The 22,225-nt window shown below is 40.7% G+C and overlaps 1 protein-coding gene across 1 annotated transcript in view; it reads left to right on the top strand.

The window, feature by feature from the left end:
• The window catches only part of ANKRD33B (ankyrin repeat domain 33B), a 48,360-nt gene that overhangs the window by 13,563 nt on the left and 12,572 nt on the right, over positions 1-22,225 (top strand). Inside the window, exon 2 of the mRNA XM_086609052.1 lies at positions 21,897-22,026. Coding sequence (XP_086465178.1) covers positions 21,897-22,026 — 130 coding nt within the window. The remainder of the gene's footprint in view (positions 1-21,896; positions 22,027-22,225) is intronic.

The following is a 22,225-nucleotide window of genomic DNA, read 5'->3' as shown; positions in this document are numbered from 1 at the left end:
TGGATGCATTTCAATAGGTCCATGTCCTTGTGTTGGGGACTCCAGAGCTGAATGTAGTATTCCAGGTGGGCTCTCATGAGAGCAGAGTAGAGGGGCAGAATCACCTCCCTGACCTGCTGGCCACGCTGCTTTGGATGCAGCCCACGATATGATTGGCTTTCTCAGCTGCAAGTGCACATTGCCAGCTCATGTTGAGCTTCTCAATTTTCTTGATTCTGATCAAAAAGCTCAATTCTCAAGCTTCAGAACCTTCCTTGTCGCCTATTTATCATGTACGGAAAGGAAGCTGTTGTTGGTTGTGCTTTGTTTTGTTCTACTGCTCTGCTGCTGTATGAGCCGCAGGCATTTCCCAGCTCAGAAAATTCTTCCTCTTGTGAGGATGCCACGGGAATGCCCATGCGTGAAGATACTCCTGAGCAGAACTGCCTGTGGAATAGGAATCTCAGCTGAGTACTAGGTGCATGATAATCTTGTTAGTACCCTACTTGAATTAAAATAGCATGTATGGAGTTTACTGAATTCAGATGTCTTGGTGCATTTACAATGCTTACCTCCATACAAGTTTCCATGAAGTGTATTGGATCCCTTACATATATGTGGAAAACTCTCTGCAAAAGCAACATAAATAAATTTGACAGGCAAGAGCTGCTTCATCAAATTACACCTGTTGCAATAAATATAGTTGTCTGAAGATTTTGAAAAAGCTGCTTTTGAATTTTAAAAATATTAGCAGATATTGCAGTCTTTTTCCACCATACATTACCTTCCAATCATCCTGTTAGTGATATGACATGAAGCAAACATTGAAATATTTAATACGCATATGAGACATTTTAGAAGCAGTAAGCAATATAAGCATCCCAGGACAAAAAGAAACTAAAAAAAAGAAAGAGATGTGGTGAATAAATGTCAGCCTTTCTCCTAAAATTTATCACTCAAATTATTTTTCTCTAAGACGCAAGATTGTGAAATGCGTTTTACTCACTATTGTCATTTTATCTTTGTGTGGACTTTTTTAGCTTGACCTAGTTTATGCTTTTTTCAATCCGTGCAGCTGATTTATGAGCAGAGGTTCCATTCACAGATGGGTGCGGATGGAGCTGCTGTGTTTTGGTGTGCAGCTATGCGATTGTTCCTGTGCATTTCACAGATCACAAACGTACCGTGAACGGATCATCCTCTAAGGATCTGAGTTCAAATCAGAAAAAAAAATAATTACCCGGAGGTTTCTAGTAAGGTGATGCTGTTCCCCAGTGTGTCTCGTACCTTAGGGCTAGCACTCTCTCTTTTCTGCTGGCATTAAAGCTGTGAAATCCCCTAGGTATCAGGTGTCATCAAAAACCACTGTGATCTTGCTTTGGAGTTTTAGTACTTGATGTTAGATCAGTAGAATCTCCTACACTCTTGCTCGAGGTCCACGAACCAGTCACGCCATTAGACACAGATGGTAACTGCGGCAAAATGGATTAACATTGCCAACAAGCTGGCATAATTATGTATGATCTGTGTGATTAATATTGCAGAGGGGAAGGATTCTAAAAACGTGGAGTCTGCTTTGGTATTGGTGCAAAGGAAGAGCGACTTGACCGTCGGCCATGGCTGAGCAGGACCGTGGTACCCGGGTGCAGGCGCTGAACCCAATGGTTCACACTCGCGTTGCTGCTTCCAGCTCAGGACCCAGCTTATGTGTCTGCTGGCGCTTACACCTGCTCATAAGGCTGCATTCATGGATATTAAACAGTTATATGGAAAGTTCACTCTGAATAGCTCTTATGCATTTTCTAAACGAAGAACATCTCCCCCGCAGAGTGAAATGGGGGCTGCTCACAGGGAAAAGTAGCCACTGCATTTAAAGACTTCAGCATCTAGCTCTCTTACACTGCCGTTATTACTTGGACAAGTTGAGTGTGCAGAAAAGTACGGTTCACAATTCTGTAATGAATATTCTTTGTCAGCTAGCCTATATCATTCATCTGCCAGTCTGCAGAGTTTGAAAACGTGAGTCAAATATATCCAGGGAATAAAATTCATGTTTTGAGAATTTAAAAATAAATAATAGTAAATGCATTGTTTTGAGAATTTAAAAAAAATAATAATCAGTACTAATGTTTCTGAAATGCAAAATAGTATTTGTAATTGCAGTTGGTCAGTTTAATCTGTATATTGGCCCTTATTTTCTGTTTACTCCTTGCCATCCACCAAATATGTTCCTCTGGGGAGGAAGTTTTTTAAATAGCACTTAGGTACCCAGTTCAGACTTTGAATACCTGTCTAAAAATACCATATTTTCCACTTCCTCGTGTAATTTCTGTTTCTAGTACGGTGATTGCATCAGTTCTGGTTTATCACTAAATTGTTAGTGTGTGTCTTATAGGAAATAAGGATAACAGCAAAGCCCCTATGATTTGGCAGCTTATCAGTCACAGGGGAAAGGGCAAGTGAAGGTTGTTCATGTGACATAAAAACTAACAAAAAAGTTCTAATATTGTCGTCATTACTTTCACAAACTTGTTTCTCTTCCTTCCCACAGCCATCTCCTGTTGTTTCTTTTCAGATTTTAAGGTCTTCAGGGAGTGTATCTGGAAAGACTTTACTTCGTTATTGCTGCTACTGCAATCGATAACATCATGCCCAAATACCTGATTTTGAAGTCTACCTGTATCGGCTGAACTTTTAAGATTATTGCTACAAAGCAATATCAGTTAGTATGCTCATCTTATTTGCAACAGTTCTGCTGTGCAAATATCCTATATGAGATTTCCAAACGTTAAGGGGAAGAAGGTGATTTTTGGCTGTAGGATTTTGCTGCTAATGTTAGTTACATCAGTTAATTGCAACAAGCCTTCATTTTAGATATTTGCTCTTGTTTGTGTCTTTCCAGAAGTGGATTGAAGAAGTCAAACTCTGAAGGTAACAGGAAACATCTTGTCCACAATTTTGAGGTAGAAATACAGAGATGAGGCCTTCTACCCTGAAAAATATTATCATAGAATCATAGAATGGCATAGGCTGGAAGGGACCTTACAGATCATCTAATCCAACCTGCCCGTCATGGGCAGGGACACCTCTCAACTAATATTGCAGTATTACCAATGAGCACTCTCTCATTTTGTGTCAGATAAACAACAAAATAACTCCAAATGCTTAGCAAAACATCTGAAAATGTGTAGAGGTCTATTTTAGGGGAAAACCTGTTACTGCTTCCAGGTCCCTGGAAACTGAGGGAGGAAAACATGAGTTTTACCATTCTTCCACTGCTACTCTGTGATCTTTTTAGCTATAGAGATTTGGAGTTCTTAGAAAATCTGGAATAAGAAGGTGCAACATTTGGTCAGTAATTGTAAACTATCTAAATATGTTAGCTTCCACTCCTCATGGAAAAGAAAAGAAAAAAAACCCAGTATCTTCTGAGATCATGAGAAAGATGCTCTGCCTGATGAACTGTAAGTGGAGGGTGACCATACTTGTTCGTATTTTTTGGTTTCCATTTCATTTTGCTTCTGTAAAGTTTTGCCTTTCTCATAGGTGTGAGTGAAAGAAAATTGTAACAAACCTTCCTGTTGTTTTTACTGTACTGCAGCTTTTCTGCATAGATCTAAGTCACCTTAATTCCTATTGAATTAAAAAGAAAAGCCTGTGGAAACTGACAGCTTCACAGCCTATCTCCAGATCAAGGCATTTTGAAAGAGTGATGAAAATTTTAGTAGAAGTGATAGGGAAACCAGAAATTACTTATAAAATTGATTATATATTCTCTGAAAAGATTTTAAATCTTTCTAAGCTTACTGGAGTTTTTAACCTTAAGCAAATATTTAGGCCAGAGATACCTGATGAAGAAAGGCACATACTGATGAGGTTCCTCATGCCACAAAAAAATTAATATGAATGAAGACATATGGAAAAAAATGCTATTAAATCAGTAGTTTTCAAATCTGGGTGTAAAAGCTGTTTTCCTTACAGGAACTTAAAAAAGAGAGAAAATTATAAGTTGTCAGTCTTCCGATAGAGGCAAGACCTTGATATTTCCTCTTTGTGCTTTCTAATATCCAGCTGAGTAGGATGAGTTAGCACACACTTTTTTTAAGGAGGGGGTGAGGAGCAACCCCTGACACAAAAATAGAAAGGATCATAACCTGAAAAAGAGCATCCTTTGATATCATTAAGGTACACGTCTTCAGTTTACTGCTCCTGTATGAGTCATTGCCTTTATGTAGCTGATGCAATTTTATCTGACCTGTATGTCCTTCCTGAGGCACAGAAAGGGTTTTTGGCTCTCATTTGGTAGAGTTGGGCACAGTCTGGCGGGCTTCGGTAGCAAGCGGAAATTTCTCTGTGAAATAAAGGGCTAGGGGGCTTTGAAGTCTAAATAGTTAGTATATCACTTCTTACCTTTCGAGAACTGAGTATGAGTATGAGTTGTACATTTCTTTGACAGGAGAACAAGGTGGGAGAGTCAGTCCTAGGAAATGAGACATGGAGCACTAGGTGATAAAATGCGCATTAGAGGAATTAAAAAAATGCAGAACAGAAAATATAGACCTCCGTGCATTTGCTTCTAGAGGTTGTGGCTGAAGAAACAGCACTTGTGTAGATTTGGTGGTAATGAAGGATGGCGTTGGTTGCTCCCGAGTCCTGTGTCCATCCAAAGGGCAACAGAAGAGCAAGCTTTGGCAGTGGGTTGTGCTGCTGGTGTGCCTCAGCTCAGCGCCTTGGGGAGCTCTGCGTGGAGCTGGGAGGTTTAATGCTGCTGAGATTTACTGTTCTTGGATCGTGCGCAGATGGTTTTAAGGATGCTGGGATGATGGGGTAGAAATATCATGTTTTCTGTTCAGTGTAATGTATGTAATTAGGCTGCTCAGCTGAAAACTTACTTTAAGAATATGTCATACCTTGGTAATAACAAAATGCCAAATTTATGATAGAATATTTAAGTTAACCAACATGTACCATCTTCCTTTTAAATGCAAAAATACCTCATCACAGCTTTTTATTCTCCACCTTATTCTTATCTAATGGTTGGAGAGTTTCCTTCTCTATCATGCTCTTCAGCATTATGAAATAGAAAAATTGCACAAATATGAACAGAATCTTCTTTGCAATATTTCTGCAAAGTAAATGTGTTTCTTTGTTCCTATCTCTTTGAAAATTCCATTGCTTTGGAGTTAGGCACCACAAAAATGAAGAAAATTGTATTTACTGTATTCTAACGGACAAGTCTCTCTAAGCAGCCCAGTCCATTTCTACGGAAGGTTCTCATTCACCATACAGGGATCTCTGCAGTTGTTGATGTACCTTTGTTTATACCTTTAGCAGAAATACACTTCCAGTTTTCTGAGCTTGCCAGCCTATTTGCTTAGATGGAGCTCTCTAATAGCGATCGATCAGCCATGGCAGCTTGTGTGGCCTAATGCCATACCGAGCTGATGGGAAGTATCCTCCTGTAACAGAAAACCAGAAAATCCTGGAAAGCAACACAGACCACTCATGGATGTGCAGACCCATTCACTAATTCCTAATGTTTTCAAGACGTAAATAATATGGCTGCAGCTAAATGCTTAGTTGCGTGAAAGTGCTAGTCCAGTAACTGCCATGGTGCTTGGCCAACATTGAATGCAATAGGATATAAACTTATAGTGAACAGTAAAAGCTGTCACAAACTGAGATGGAATGAGTCATGTAGCCAATATTTTTCTGTATCCTTTTATTTCATATAAAGGTATTTATTTATAAATCTTCAGCTGGAGAGATTGGAAAGCTTTTGTGATGAGTCTTAGTTTCCAACTGTATACTGAAAATTATCTATAAGTCAGCTATTTTTTTTTTTTCCTCCAGGGGCCTGGAACATCGTTCAAAGGTCCCTTAGTGTGTTCAGATACTGCTGTCATTAGTGAGCCTCTATCAACAAAAATGCCATCCTGCAGTCAAGCAATGTCTTGACGTACTCAAAGACTCTGTTGTAATTCAGCTGCTGTGAGGCACAGACATGTGTCAAGCTCACGGCAAAGACCTCTGAAAAATCTCCATCAGGTGTGTTTGATAGACATTGCTTTTTTTGTAGCGTTGTTTCTTTTCAGCAAAAGGTGTACTTTTGTTAAGAAAACTGTGTTTTAAATGTCTACAATTTCTCTCATAGGTAAAGGTCCTTAAATTAAAAAGTAGATTGCTTATATGATTTCCTGGATCAAGAGAAGCTGTTTTGCAGTTTACCCAAATATTCTCCAATTTTATGAAGTAGAAGAAGAACAATTTCTGGATTGTTTGACTGAAACTGTTCCATAAAGTGGATATATTTTATTAATGAGCTAGCAGTTTTTTACCAAGGGAGTCATCTCTAGTAATTCCAGGCATTTGAATATAAATGTAAAATGGCTCCTCCCTCTTTTTTCAGATATTTAATTCTATCTTCTTTACTTCATATTCAACAGTATATTAACATTCAATCCCTCCCTATGTTTCTTTATTATTAAGATGAATGGGGTGTATTCCTTAGAAGATAAGATTCTTAGATCCAAACATAGAGGCAGAAGATGTCTTCCTGCCTCTACAGCATGGAGCTAGACAGTCAGCTGAGAGAAACGGGGTGGTCACAGCCTCTGTAGAACAGGAAAGACTGCACCAATGGCAGGTCAAGCGTCACTCAGCCCTTGCCACCAGATAATGACATACACTGTGAGCGTGTGCTGCGTTTGCTTATTAAACCCAAGTTGCAGCACTGTAGTTGACTTGAGACAGATAAGACGGTGATGCTACTGTCTCTCACTTGGATATTCCAAATATAATTTTCACCTTTGCTGAACTGTCTGCTCATACACCAATACCTGTTACAGCTGCAGTGGATGATGAATCCTTATTCAGCCAATTGAGACAATAAAAGAGAGAAATTTAGAAAGGGTGCACACTTCAAAAAACCCCACATTCTTCAGAATTTTTAAAAAGTTGAATCTACAAAAAACAGCGAGCTACCAGAGGAAAAAAGGTCCCTCTGAACAGATTAATTCCATGTGTGTTTTCTCAAACAAAAAACCAGGCTGAGCCTCTTACAGATTAACATCGTTGTGGACAAGCCTGTTCCCTAAATACAGCGCTAAATTAATGTGAGGCTACTCACGAGGACTTGCAAGCCAACAGCAGCAATGTTCTTGCTTTAGCCAAGTGCTAGTCTCTGATCTTCCAAAAATACTACTCTGCCTTTTGTTAAAACAAGTGCACTTTTCATAGGGTAGTGCTAAACTGTCAGGAAGCAACCATTCCTTAATGGAAGTCTGAGGCACACTGGATTTGCTCTCCAGTGGTTGTATGCAACCTATCGGTTACTTTATTCCTAAATCAGACAGAACCGTAGTTTAATGTTTTTTATAGTAGGAGTTAGTTCTTGCTCTGTAACCAGCCATGAAAATTACAGAGTCGTCAGTGTAGGTGCAAGTCAAAAGAGCGCAACCCTCTTTCTTTGCCTTTGACCAAAGGATAATTACACAAAAACTAGAAAAGTCTTACTGAAACATAATCCGTGTGCTCTGCTGTAATTTAAAATGTGATCACAGTCATCAGTGTTTCTAACAGTTATGAAAGATGAAAAACTTGGGCATAAAATTTATACTCTTTAGTACTAGCAATGCTAGTTCACGACGCATTACTTAAAAATTGCATACTTTGTTTGAAGATAGTGTTTTCACCCAGGACTGAAAATCTCCAGTATTCAGAAACTGTGAATTTTATCAAGGCTGTGTTTAAAAAATTACAGCCATTAGTGCCTCTTCTCTCTTACTTTGTGGAGATCCACTTTTTAATGCCATTTGTGAAGCACTAATAATAAGCAGCACATAGGTGGGAAAGAGTGAAAGACTTCCTATGAAGTCAAGAACTGTGGCATGTTCCTCCAAGTTTCACAAGCCTGAATCCAAGGAGTAATTCTTGGAAAAATCCAGGTTTTGGCCTCCAGCATGGTAGTCTGTGATATTCCACAGCAGCTGCGTTGCATGGAGCTGTGGGATTACAGGACTGCAGCCTTTTAGGACCATGAGAGTTGACACTAATCCATACATACAAAAATCCACTTTAAGTCTCTGAGTGAAAAACAGACACCGTCTATCAATTCACCACAGATGCATCTATTGCTCAGAAAATTTGTTTTCTAAGGGAAAGTAGGAGACCTTTTTCATATTTATGCACACAGAAATCTTTTGCCTTTTTAGAGCTGGGGAAAAAGCAGGAAGGGGCATAACTGAGATGAAAACCAGTCTAGGTAAAACCAGATGCATATCCTAAAGGAAGCTCGTTCATTGCGGAAAGCATAATGATAAGGGCTTTCAAGAACCTGGATATTTTGATATGTGAAGAACCGTTGTCACTTGCACTAGTTGATGATAATCTGAAGAGGAAAGCTAATGAGATGCCATCAGTGGGATCTTTGCTTGACGGAAGTAAATAGCAACACCTGGTCCAGCTGGAGAACCTCTTTTATGTCTACCGATAATACTTCAACATACATGTCTTCCTGAACATCAGTATTTACCTTGCATTTTCATGAACATCAGCTACTGATTGTTGTTATCAAGTTACCCTCTTGGTTGAAAAGAGGATGCTGACTGCTGCTATGTGATAAATATCTAGACTGAAGTATGTAAGGTAAATCCTATAGGCTGATTAACAAATACATCGGTCTCGTCTGAGAATCATTTGCCCTTCTGCTGTGCAAGGGCAGCTGGTCTTTTCACCTCTCTTTGTTTTCACTGGGGGAGAAAGTTGACTGCAGTTTCCTGGTCCATTCAGGTCAGTTCCAGGATCAATAAAGTTTATTATTAGAAGAACCAAGATCAATAGGGAGGGTTATTATTTGAAGTGTTACAGAAGATGAAGCAATGAGGTTCAAAAGGCAGAGCACAGGAGTGGTTGGGAAGAAGAGACAATGAAGGTGTTACTTATCCACTGATGTCGTTACGAAACTTACTGTCAAATGGCAGATTAAGATGGAGACTGGGCTTTCATTGCTCTTGCTTCTTTAGATCAAACAGTGAGGAAATAGACTGGTAATTTTGTGTGTGGCATTATACAAAGTTATGTGTAGTGCGCAGGCAGTCCCCCATGATTGGTGTCCCAAGAAAGGTATGTAGTTGCTCTTCTTGGTGAGCATAGGGCCTCTGCAATGAAGAGCTTTCACACTGATGGAGTTTTTCCTTCACCAAGTTAATTTCCTTTTGAGGAACGATACCTTCCCCCCCCCCCCCCCCCCCCCCCCCCCCTTAGTGGCAGATTAGTCACTGATGGACAGACCTCTTCCTGGGCTCTTTCTTTACAAGGTTTGGATCTGGTGCAATTCCACAACCAAGATGCTCAGAGAAACACAAAAAAAATAATTTACAGAAGTTGGAGGAAAGAAACTAAAACTTCTTGGGAAGGTCTTTCCTAATATAACTACAGGAGCTGATTGCCACGAGAGAATGCTTGCAAGCTCATCACTGGCTGTGTCTCTTCAGAGAACTCCACAGCAAAAATGCATGGGGCCTTTAAAATCTTGTTTATAGAAGAGACGTAGTGGAAGACTGTACATTTCTTTTAGCCAGTGTCAAATTGAAATTTATTAGAATCATAGAGTCATAGAATGGTTTGAGTTGGAAGGGACCTTAAAGATCATCTAGTTCCAAGCCCAAGGGACACCTTCTACTACACCAGGTTGCTCAAAGCCTCATCCAACCTGGCCTTGAACACTTCCAGGGATGGGCAGCCACAGCTTCTCTGGGCAACCTGTTCCAGTGCCTCACCACCCTCAGATCGAAGAGTTTCTTCCTTAGATCTAATTTAAATCTCCCCTCTTTCAGTTTAAAGCCATTGCCCCTTGTCCTATCACTACATGCCCTTTTAAAAAGTCCCTCTCCAGCTTTCCTGTAGGCCCCCTTCAGGTACTAAAAGGCTGCTAGAAGGTCTCTCTGGAGCCTTCTCTTCTCCAGGCTGAACAGCCCCAACTCTCTCAGTCTGTCTTCATAGGAGAGGTGCTCCAGCCCTTGGACCATCTTTGTGGCCCTCCTCTGGACTTGCTCCAACAGCTCCTTGTTCTTCTTCTGTTGGGGTCCCCAGAGCTGAATGCAGTACTCCAAGTGGTGTCTCATGAGAGCAGAGTAAAGGGGCACAACCACCTCCCTCAGACCTACTGGCCACGCTTCTTCGGATGCAGCCCAGGACACAGTTGGCTTTCTTGGCTCCAAGCACACATTGCTGGTTCATGTTGAGCTTCTCATCAACCAACACTCCCAAGTCCTTCTCCTCAGGGCTGCTCTATTGCTTAGAAAGATTTTGTGAGTCATTACTTTTGGAGAGGTCTCCTGAAAAAAACCTTTGCATTTAAACACTCTGTTTAGCCTCTTGCAACAGATCTAAGTGATGGTCAGCCTATGCCTGGTAGGACATAACAGAAAGGAAAATGTATCTATTAAACACATAGAGAGGAGTTGAATCATATGCCTTAAAGCCAAAGGGAGTACTTTTTGACAGTTATGTCAGTGCACAAAATGCATTTCACATGGCTTCTGAATGCACTACAAAACACATTTTTAAAAGGCTGCAAGCTCTTTTTTATCTTAAATGTGTGTGAATACATATATATGTTTAGAAATACAGAGTTAAGAGAAGTTAAGAGTAGTGCCTATCAGGACCAGGACTTGGAGTTCAGATCTAAACTGGTTTCTGAACGTTCCTAAAGATCTTACATGGTGAGAGTGTTCACGGGGTACAAGTCACATCAGGTTTGGGTTATGCTGTTAGATGATCCACCTTTGACTATCACTTTATTTAGCTCTTAAGAGTTTGGCTTTTCTGAAAAAAAAAAAAAAAAAAAAAAGAAATTCTTCAGTGATATAACTGGAGAATAGGAAGACTATTATTGTTACATCAGATTTTGAAGTAATCTGGCAATTGAGAGATTCTCCAAAATATTTTCCATATAATTATTTTCACAAAAGGTAGCATTTGAGCCTTATTACAAACTCACTTTCTTGCAGTGGTTCTGGAACCCACTGCAGCTTTGTGTAGCCACTGGCCGGAGCGGCAGACACTCCCAGCCTCGTACGGTTGCAGGAGGAAGGAGTCAGCACTTTGCTGCTTTAAATCTATTGCTAGCTGAAAACACCTGTTCCCAGCCAAGCTTAATAATGTGCTGGTCATTTAAGGATCCAGAAATACATTATCCTTGTTCACAGGATGGTTTACAGCCCTTGGAAAGCATGCTCAACATTGCATAGCAAGCCAGTGAAAGACAAAGAATTGAAATTAAAATCAGGTCACCGTTTGCTGGAGCAGGGTCCTGAAGTCAGTGGGAGTCTGCCACATTGCCTCCCCCAGCCCTCTGCGGTTCCTGGCTTGGGTTGCTAATGTTTAGGGCACCTTAAAGTGCAGACACGGGGTTTGTGGTAGAAATACCTTCAGGGTTTACGTCAGGAACTCCCCGTTAAAGTTCAGTACGTCATTTGTGTTGTTTTCTGAAGTCGGACCTCTCACTTGTGAATATCTTGTCCTTTACTTTTAAGCCAGAGAAGATGACCTCCATCTAGCATACATATCAAAAACCAGACATAGCAAAGAGGGATGTATAAATCTGGCTGCCACGTATCATGTGTTATTACTGTCAACACTATCAAAACTTAGCCCTAACATTTGATGGTATTAACACTGATTAGTATGTGCTGTACAAACAGGAAAGCTGGGATTAGTAAGGCTGCGTTATTTGTCAGGGATCATCAGTATTTGGTAGTTGGACCTAACATGACAGTCTAAATAAACTGAAAATGTGAAATTTAACCTGATAAAAATTGTTTCCCCTACCATCTTTCCAAAGTATTTTCTGTCCTTTGCAGCCAGGCAGACCATAAACAGAACACGGAATGCTTCCCTGAAAATTGAATCCTGAGATAACTTCCTTTTAATGTATGGATAATGACGATAAGCTCCACTAGGTGACTCGTCAGTTAATTTTAAGTATGTGTTATTTTTATTAAACAGTATTTCCTTAAAGTTTGTTTACATATTCCTTTTCTAAAATTGCACCTTGTTTACTTCTGCTGTGACCAGAGATCTCACATACATTATGAAGCTTAATTTTGAACTGTTTGGACTACATCAAATGTCACTTCTGTTTTCGGTTGTGGGAAAATGATTCCAGTTTTCTCTCCTTCCATATAAACTTCTTCATTCTGTCTGTTGCTTTGTTGCACAACAGTCTGCTGTCACTAGCAAAGGCACTTCTCCTGTGTGATGAAACTTTGGACTGATGAGTACATTTCCGATACAGTCTTACCAGCTGTCACTGCAAAATAATACATTATTTTAACAAAATTGATCTTGAGCATGATTGTGTACACCTGCTAACATCCTGAGCAAATGGTTTTTAAAATATATTTACATTTCAAAGGAATGTGGACTCGCTGGAGGGAAGGGATGCCATCCAGAGGGACCTTGACAGGCTGGAGAGGTGGGCCTGTGAGAACCTCATGAAGTTCAACAAGGCCAAGTGCAAGGTCCTGCATGTGGGTCAGGGCAATCCCAAGCATAAGTACAGGCTGGGTGGAGAATGGATTGAGAGTAGCCCTGAGGAAATGGACTTGGAGGTGCTGGTTGATGAGAAGCTCAACATGAGCTGGCAATGTGCGCTTGCAGCCCAGAAAGCCAGCTGTATCCTGGGCTGTATCAAAAGAAGCATGGAAGAAATTTTTCACTCTGAGGGTGGTGAGGCACTGGAACAGGTTGCCCAGAGAAGTTGTGGATGCCCACCCCTGGAAGTGTTCAAGGCCAGGTTGGATGAGGCTTTGAGCAGCCTGGTGTAGTGGAGGGTGTCCCTGCCCATGGCAGGGGAGTTGAAACTAGATGGTCTTTGAGGTCCCTTCCAACCCAAACCATTCTATGATTTTATGATTCTATGAATCGTATTAGATTTCCTAACTTGGATGCCCCAACATTAAAATATGCCTGAGTCAGTTGTAGCTGCTAGTAGCTCTTGTTCACACGTTCAAGTCTTCAATTCTTTGTTTCAAGCTGAGGTTCAGAGAGGAAAGAACAATAAAAGATTTTTCACGTGATAAGTCCAGTGGCTGCTGTTTTTAGAGGTGTGATCAAGCATCATCATAACTCATAGTAAAAGAGCTGGCAGTGCAGCCCAGGCCTCCTGCAACTCAGTTGACACAGTGTCCCTCACCTCATATTTTTTTGCAGGGCTGTTTCCATTCTTGGATGTAATCCTGAGTGCCCTCTGCTTGGGACAGGAGGTGCCAGCAAGTGTTGGCTGTTGGTCAGACTATGCGGTCAAAAAATGTCACTTGTACTTCAGCAGCCCTCCAGCCCCTTGGGCATGGTGTGATTTAGGGGAGGTGTGTGCGGAGGGAGAGGTGGCAGCAAATGCTGTGGGTGAAGAGGCCTGAGAGAGAAGTCACCTTGTGTGGCTCCCACAGCATCCCTGGGGGACGGGGTGTGGTGAAGGGCTCTTGAGCAACCACGTGTCATCTCACCTGGGGTTTGACTTACAGGAAGATGAGAACTTCCCACAGGAGAGTGAAGAAAAAAGGATTGCTACTTTTGGTCCAGCGCTCCACTCTTCCTCTCATCGGGCTTCCCGTGGGTTGAAGATGTAATCATCTGACTCTTCAATCATCCTCTCCCCCCCTGGCTGTGGTTGAGGTAGCCATGTCAAGAGGCAGGTAGATGGCTGGCGATGGGAGAAGAGGTCAGGCAGTGGGGGAGGTGGGGACATGTTCCAGCCTCCCGTGGAACAGTATACAACCACCAAGTCCCCATCAGCTCAAGGGTTTTTGATTTCCCATTGAATTATTTGCTTTTATTATGTGGCTTGATATAAAAAAAAAAATAGAGAAGGGTTAATCCCTCATAAGCATTTCTCAGTATTGCCATATAATAAAAAAATTTGTTTCCTATGTATCCCACCCACTGGAATATCACTGGCTATGAGGCATGTGTTTATTTGTCTTGTGTGTCCCTTACGGCCCCTGGCAGTAGCTTCCCCAGGTTTCTGCCAGCTGCTTATGTCACTAGTGACGCTGAAACAGATTCAGATGACGTACATATTAGCAAATAAGGAGAGTCACACTAATTTTATTACTTTTTCTTGTTGTCTGATTCGTTACACAAGTGGCACTGGTTTTCTTTGTTGTATAACGCAAGCTTTTGCAGGCGCAGTAAAACGAACTTTCCTGGGACTATTTTTAGAGGCGATCACGGAGATTTGGATTAGAGTAGATTAAGTAAGGACTTCTGCAGAGATGATACATATACTAAGCTATACCTTTACTTAAAGACATGTGACCTGACTGATACAGGAGGTGTTTATGAAATAAGTGGAGTTGAACATATCCCACGAAATGGAGGGGGAAAATGGTGGGTTATCATCTGCGTGTCCCCGGACTGGCCCATATTTTTAGCTAGCGGAGTGACTTCATGCTGGGAAGTGGGTCTGTGAGCACTCATAATTCTGCAAAGCGAAGGTGACGATTTTGTGCCTTCAGTATTCAGGCATGGGAAGGGGCAGTGCCATTTCAGCTTGCTTTTGGATGCAAGATTGTGCTTCAGGCTGCTGTGTCCCTCTGCAGAGAAGGCAGGCAGTTTTGCACCCTGCTGCTCCGTCCCTGCTTGAGTACTCTTTTGCACTTGTCTGATCGCTTTCCCTGGCAAAATCAGCATCTCCTCCCTTGCCCTGCTCCAGGTACATGGGGGTTTGTCCAAGCAAGTTGGACAAAATTAATTTAAATTCCCAGCTCTTTTTTCATCACTTTCCATAAATTTGTCTGTGACTAAGCTGCTGCAGCCCTTTCTCTAAAAGGTCGGCGTAAATTATTTTGTACGGATAATATTAAAGCTTATATGCTTGATGGATTTCTGTAGCACATAAACACCACTTCTCAAGGGACTGATGACCTGAATAATTACCTCATCTCACTCGCTGTTGATCTAATCAGCTAAACCAATTATAATACAAGCTCAAGCCATTTATGAAAAGTTTCTCAGATTGCTTTATTCAGACTGGAAGGTTTTGTGCATTATACACAAATTAGTATATAGTGGATATTGATGCTCAGCGCTAAATTTTGCTCTTTTTTAATACAATGTAAATTTAGAATCTCTGTTAACCCAAGTTTCACAGAGTTGCAGAGTTTTTAGTGGAGATCAGAATTTCCCTCAAATAATTTTGGGAGATCTGTGTTGAAATACTTGACCTGATATTCTGATTTTTTTTTTTTTTTTGCTTTGCATGTGAATTATGATATCGTGCATGATATTTATATATAGTTCTGTTAGAATAGTGAGTTATGTATAACACAAAATATTAAATATATGAATCATTATTTTAGTAAATCAACAAGAAAAAGTTTAAACACAACTTTTTTTTTAGTCTTTTATGTTTTATTATTCGATTTTTTGATTACTCATAGTATTGTTTGTGTAATATGCTTTTAATTTAGACATAATTTTCATAGTTGTCCCTGCATGTGATTAGGGATTACAATGAATCATTATCTCGTTTAATTCAATTACATGCAGTTTTAATCATTGCTGTTAAACCAACCTTGCAGAATTGTCATTAATACTTACAGATACATGCAAAGCAAACTGGACAGTTGTTTATCATGATGCTTATGAGAAGCAATGAGTAATGCCAATTTAGTCTTTTGCCAGATCCATTTCGTCTGGGATAATAGGTGAAAAGCTATAATAAGCTGTTTTCATTCTCAGCATCTTGGTGGAAATAAGTTGCCTGAAGAGATTTTTTTTAAAGCTGAAGTAATTGCATGCTGTATGTGATTTGCTTTGCTGTTCAGCTTGAGTTCATTATTGATCTTCTAGTATTTCTTGTGATCTCTATTATCTGTAATGATCTCATGTACAGACAGACTTACATTTTGTCATAACATCTGATTTACAAAATTGTCTCCTGAGATATCCATGACCTCACTTAATCAGACACATTGTTATGTCATTAGCTAACACAGCTGAGCAAAGCAGGGTTTATTTTTATAGTGGCAGCACTATTCCAGTCTTACATGAAATCAAAGACACATGAAGAAATACCAGTTTAAAAGGAATCAAAAGATTCCCAAGGCTATTTTATTCTATTTCAAACAGGCAAGTTTCAAGTTTATGCTTTTGTAGGAAATTTTAATACAATACTTTTAGTCTGATTACAGAAGAGCCCTATGAAACTCTTAAAATTCGTAAACACTGCTTGAGACAGGTGTTGCAACATCTGATTAACTTTAGGTAGTCCCATGCCTGAAATGTCCATTTATACACTCTGGGAGGAAATTAAGAAAATTAGTTATACTTTGTTTAGAATATATGGAAAATAAGTAATTTATCCCGGACTGACTGCTTTGTCATATATTCAAAATAAAGCGTTATTAATTTTGCTCTGTTACTTCAAAACAAAGGGAGATCTTTCAAAACAGTGGTAGCTACATAAAAATAATATATGTCATATACTATAGAAGAAACTGTGGGGAAGCTCTATGAAATGCCAAGCGTTCTACAGAGGAAAGACACAACTCTTGACACCTGGCAGTATTATGGCTTCTACATGGAAAAAACCTCTTACTGAGCTGAATTTCAAACCCCCCTCCCACCGTCTGTGAAAAGATCGACAGTAAATGTTAATGTAGTTGTTGTGATGGATGACTCATGCTTTGTGGTTTGTCACACAGAGTCTGTATGCGATATTTGAAAAATGAAATAGGATCGGTTGCAAACCTCAGAGAAGCCAGAAGCCACAGTCTCTTGTGATGAAGAAATCCCTTTTCCTATAATCCAAAGACATCGATGTCATTTCGTGTTTTAAGGTCTCTTCTACCCAGAGGATCAAAGAAGATTTTTTTTGCCTGTTCTGTTTCACTGGTCTAGGAGAACGACGGGCAGCAACTCTGGCTGCTGATGGGGAGAGAGCAGGTCTTAGCTCATGCAACAGTCCTTGAAAAGCAGGGACAGTGTGCTTGCATGCTGTGACATATGTACAGTTATTCCTTCTAACAATTGATTATTATTACATATAAATGGGAATAGTTCGAGCTTTTATTATGATTTCAAGTAAGTGGTGGTTGAGAAGGGAGGAGAGGGAAAAGGGTGCTGTTGAAGGAGAAAGGTTGAAGTCTTAGGGAGAGGACATGCTTTTAAGAATTACCAATCTTCTGTCTCCTAAAGCTTTCACATATAGTGAATATGTCTGATGTCGTGGTTTTAGGCTGATCCAGCAACTAAAACTCACACAGTCTCTCCTTCTCCAGTAAAGTAGAGAAGAGAAAGAAAAAAAAAAAAAAAGCGACTGAGGGTTGAGACAAGAACAGATGGAGCACCCACCAACCATGGTCCTGGGCAAAACAGACTGGGATTTCTTAAAGCAAAACAGTTTATTAATGGTTACTTAGAAGGACAAAGGGAAACAAAACCGGTTACTCGAGAGGACAGAAAGAAACAAAACCAGATCTTAAAACCGACACCTTCCCCCCCCCTTTCCTTTTCCTCCCAACTCTACCTCCTCCCCCCAGCAGCACAGGGGGCAGGGACTGGGGGGTGCAGGTCAGTTCATTCCATGCTGTTACTGCTGCTTCTTTCTTAAAGGAGGAGGAGTCCTTACACCCTTTTCCCCTGCTCCAATGGATCCCCTACCCACGAGGAAAAATCCACAAACTTCTCCAGTGTGAGTCCAGCCCACTGGAAACAATCCTTCCCCACAGATTGCTCCGGTGTGGGCTTTACCACAGTCTCGGATACTTAGGGAGCTGTAGCCACTCACTCCGGCGTGGGTCGTCACGCAGACTCCAGATGCCTCTCTGCCTTGTCGTGCATCCCAACACGACCATCCTCAGGCTCAGGCATCTTCTCTCCATGGGCTGCGAGTGGGTCTCTACTCCACCGAGGCCATCCTGGTTGCAGGGGGGCCGCCTGCCGTCTCACCACCAGCCGCAGGGGAAACTCGGCTCCGGCACACCTCCTCCTGCTCCATCCTCACTGACCTGGTGTCGATGCAGCTGTTTCTCTCAGATCTCAGTCCTCTCCAGGTGAACTCAGCCCAGTGGGCACCCCGGGAGTGGGGTGCCCCCGAGTTCCCCAGCTGGCTCCGCCGCCGCCATTCTCTGTGGGCGGCACTGGCCCGACGCAGGCAGCCGCCCGGCCGGGAGCCAGGGAGCGGGGGCAGTGCCCTCCTTCCTTCTCTGCTCGATCCTGGGTGAAGCACCTTTTCCGGTTCCCTTGTCCTGACTTAAATAGGGCAATTCGCAGAGGCGCCCTATTGGCTCAACCCCGAGGGGGATGGGAGTCTGATCTGGTGGCCAGAACTAAGCCTAACCCGGTTCCAAAACCGGGGAGGTCACAGGGAGCAAAACCCCTCTCCTGCCACCAGAACCCCCACCCCCTCCACATCAAACCATGACAGTCTGAGAATTGATCTTCCTGACAAAATAATAGTAAGATTCAATTTAATTTTTTTTTTTTTCCCCACATACACTGACCACTTCATAATTGCACTGTAACCCTTCATATGAGGAGCAGAATAATTGATGCCTTGGTAGAACAGTAATGAGATAAAATGTCATCTCTTTTTCTGAGGATAACCGGATTACTCAGGTTCAGAATTTTCTAGCTAAAATTCATTTGTACTGCTTTATTTTTATCGGTAAAAAAAACATTAAGCATACAGTTGTATTTCCCTGCAGATTGCTGTGATACAGGCCACTGCTTTACTGATTGCTTCAAAAGACAGTTCGCTGAAAGCAATTTCGTATCAGTTATATTTATTAATTGAGATTGTTGAAAGAGTTTGTAATACGTGATGTCTGTGGATAATAGTATTTATTGGTATATGAAGTTAAAGATTCCAGACTAATGACTTATGTTGTGATTGATTGATTGATTGTGTGTCCTGGCTGATTTGCTTGAACTAACTTTCAGCAAGCAGAATACAGACAGAGCCAGAAATGGATGCAAAGAGAAAAAAAAAGGAAAAAAATTTTAAAAAAGCAACCTGAAACCACACATTATCACAGTATCATTGAACTAGGATTTAGAAAATAACAATTGAATCCAGGGGTTTATTGCAATTTTAGCTCTAAAGCTGTAACCTCCTGCACCTCGTTTCAATATCCGATACACTCGCAAGAGTTATGCAAAGGAAAGCAGTCCCTCTGCAAGCGGTCTGTCTCATCCACCCCCCTATCAAACACGTAACCAATGAGGGCAACCAGACAGCACTTGCATCAGTTTTACAGCCCTGCATGGTGCTGGGAACCATATGGCATTGAAACAACTAGCTTTTATATTCTCCTGCGACTGCTCATTTTGCTTCTCGACCAGGGAGCGCTAGGCACGCTCCGTCAGTTACCGGCTTCTCACAGTCTTATCTGACCCATTTCAGATTCGTACAAGCGTCCTTCAGAAATTATTTTCCATGTTACTGCATCATGTAATCCCACAGAGAGCTCCTAGTCTTCCTTATCCGTAGGCAAGCAGTCTTTGATAGCATCTTTGGAACTAGACTTTAGAAAATGTTGATACCTAAGTAATCCTTCTGGTTTGTAAACTCTTAACGGTGAAGAAAGTTGATCGATTTTGAGATCGCTTGTGTCTCCTATCTGCTGAAATCAGAATGCCAGCATGTGTCGGATATGTCTCTAGCACTGTCTGGTGGAAGAACCCACTAAAACTAGGATAAAAGTCCTTGAATACTGTAATGCAAAAGCCTCTCGCAAAAAAGAGTTAGTTAGTGTTTGTTGTTATTGCTTCTTTTACTGTGTTATAGTTTGTTTGTTTTTTTTCTTTTTTAAAGAGAGCAAAAAATGAACTTTTTTTTTTTTTTTTTTTTAAGCACCTGGTAAATACATTTTGAACACAAAAATGTCCTGTGGAAATACATTGTGAAAATATCCTTAAGATACTGAGTTTTTTCCATTAGAGGTAAAAATTACTCTGAGATATTCTCACAGCTTTTTCAAAATACCACCCTTCAAAAATGCCTTTTTTTTTTCAGTGAACAAGAGGATCTGCCTTCTCATTGTCAAGAATTTTGGATCTCCAACCTATTGTACGCTTAGTTTTCTGCTATCATTAGTAATTGGCATTTTTTTGGAATGATTAGGTGGTGTTTTAAATCTGCAGAGTTTTTTGAATTATAAAGACCTGTATCCTGAACATCAGGTGAAAAATAAAATTATTAAAGAATTGAAATAATACTCAAGTTCTTACCAAATGGCCACTGATACTTTTTTTAAAGAAAAGCTAAGAATGATTACATTGTAGTAAAGCTTGGATTAAGCTGAACAATCCCACCTGGAGAGTACATACTTTTTCGTGACCTATTTCAGGTCATATGTGTGTGTGTGTATATATATATATATCTTTAAGCAGAATCTTCTGTACAGTTTCAATAGAACGGTTTGAAGTATTACAGATGCTTCACAAGGAAATGGAGATGCTCTTTATAAAGCATTCGTGGGTGTTGTTTCATACTGAGGACACAAGTGAATTGAGAATAAAAGAAATCAGAGTAAAAATTTTATGAAAAGATGTAATTGAGAAATACTCTACATAGCCTGTGAGCATCCCAAAGAGTTGGCATTGCCTCTGTTTCTTAATGAAGCTGTTTTCCACCTAAACCAAAAGGACTATCCAGAATGACAATGAAACAGGACACAAATATTAACTAACTAGTTATAACAACAATAAATCAGAAACCACAGCTGTTGTCATTTGGTGAATGTCTCTGTCTCAGTAGCATCCATGGGGAAAAAGAAATAAAAAGAGTGTTTGTGCAAGAGCAGCTTAGAAAAATGATGGAGGAGTCAGGGTGGGCCATTCAGTTTTCAAAACTGGGTTCTCCTTCTTGCTAGTCTTTTGTGGGTGTGAACTTGCATCATGTCCATGTGAGCACATTTCAAACAGGCAGGGTTGCCAGAGAGGTTGAGATTTGTGTCTCTGCCCTTGTCTTTTCAATAGCTGGATACTGATGCTGAGCTCAAAATAACCAAGTCATGCGTTGGCAATGGAGAGGGACCGCAGGGAGCGCGGGTTCATCTGCACCTGCCCTCCTCTGTGTCCGTCAGCCCCGTGCAGATGAACATCGGGCTGCCAGAGTAATCCTGAAGACCGGAGATAATGGTTTTAATCCTAGTGGTCAAGTGAGCAGCCAGGATTAAGTACTGTAGTACCATTTAATTAATGACGAGTGTATTTTGCTGTATTTTAGGAAAGCTGTCAGTTTGCCGCTGTGGAGTGAAATGCTAGCTGGGTACCAAGCGGACTTATAAGGTTTACCTCCTGGCTTGGCTTCCTCTTGGAAGTTTTACAGCTTCCAGCTGTCATAAAGCACATTAAACAGGAACTCTAAAAGCAATTCCACTTTATTTATGGTTATAAAAAAAGGTCTAGTTCTAATGGGAAACCTGAAGCATTTAAAGAGAGCAACAGGCAGTATGAACAGGACTGCTGCCTAGCACTGCCCCTTCAGAGAACAAGCAGTTGTTTTTCAGAGAATTAATATTCAGAGCAGGTCCAGTTCATCTTATCTGCTAGGATCATTTTATTATATAATAAAATCTGATTTATTCTCATTTGGATATAGAGTATATAGCCATATAAGCATAAGCCATTTCTAAACAGTTACTTTCCAAGTAGCGTAATATAATACCTACTCTCTTAGGTATTTCTGAGGAATACCAAATGTTACTTGCCAAAGGGCAGAGATAAAAAGCAGTGTTTTGGATCTGAACATTGTGCCTGGAACTAATCACTAGTTATGTGCATACCTTTTCAGTTCTTCAGTCTGACAAAAAATAAAAATAAATAAAAAAGCAGACTAGTATGCTTCCTCAGTGAACTTTTCTGACTCTGGTAAACCTAAATCTCTCTTTATATTTTACTTACAGAATGGTCTTATAGTTGCCTGTTACCAAGGTTATGTGGATATTGTAATAGCCTTAGCACAATGCCCTCACCTTGATGTGAACTGGCAGGACAACGAAGGGAACACGGCTCTAATTACAGCTGCACAGGCAGGTAAGGCTCTTTGTTTCACCTCTTACATACTGGGTCTTAGGAGGAGTGTGTGTTGTAGCTATTATCTTTAGGATTTTTTCAAAGCTGTGAAAGAAATTAGTCTGCATAAAATAATCCTGGCCAAGCCCACTCCCAAATAAGTTTGCCACGATTTTCTTTGAACTAATTAATCTACAGTAATATTTATCCAAAGGATTAA

Source organism: Tauraco erythrolophus, chromosome 3 (assembly GCF_009769465.1).
Source record: "Tauraco erythrolophus isolate bTauEry1 chromosome 3, bTauEry1.pri, whole genome shotgun sequence".
NCBI classification, from domain to species: domain Eukaryota; kingdom Metazoa; phylum Chordata; class Aves; order Musophagiformes; family Musophagidae; genus Tauraco; species Tauraco erythrolophus.
This window is presented reverse-complemented; position numbering and strand designations above follow the sequence as displayed.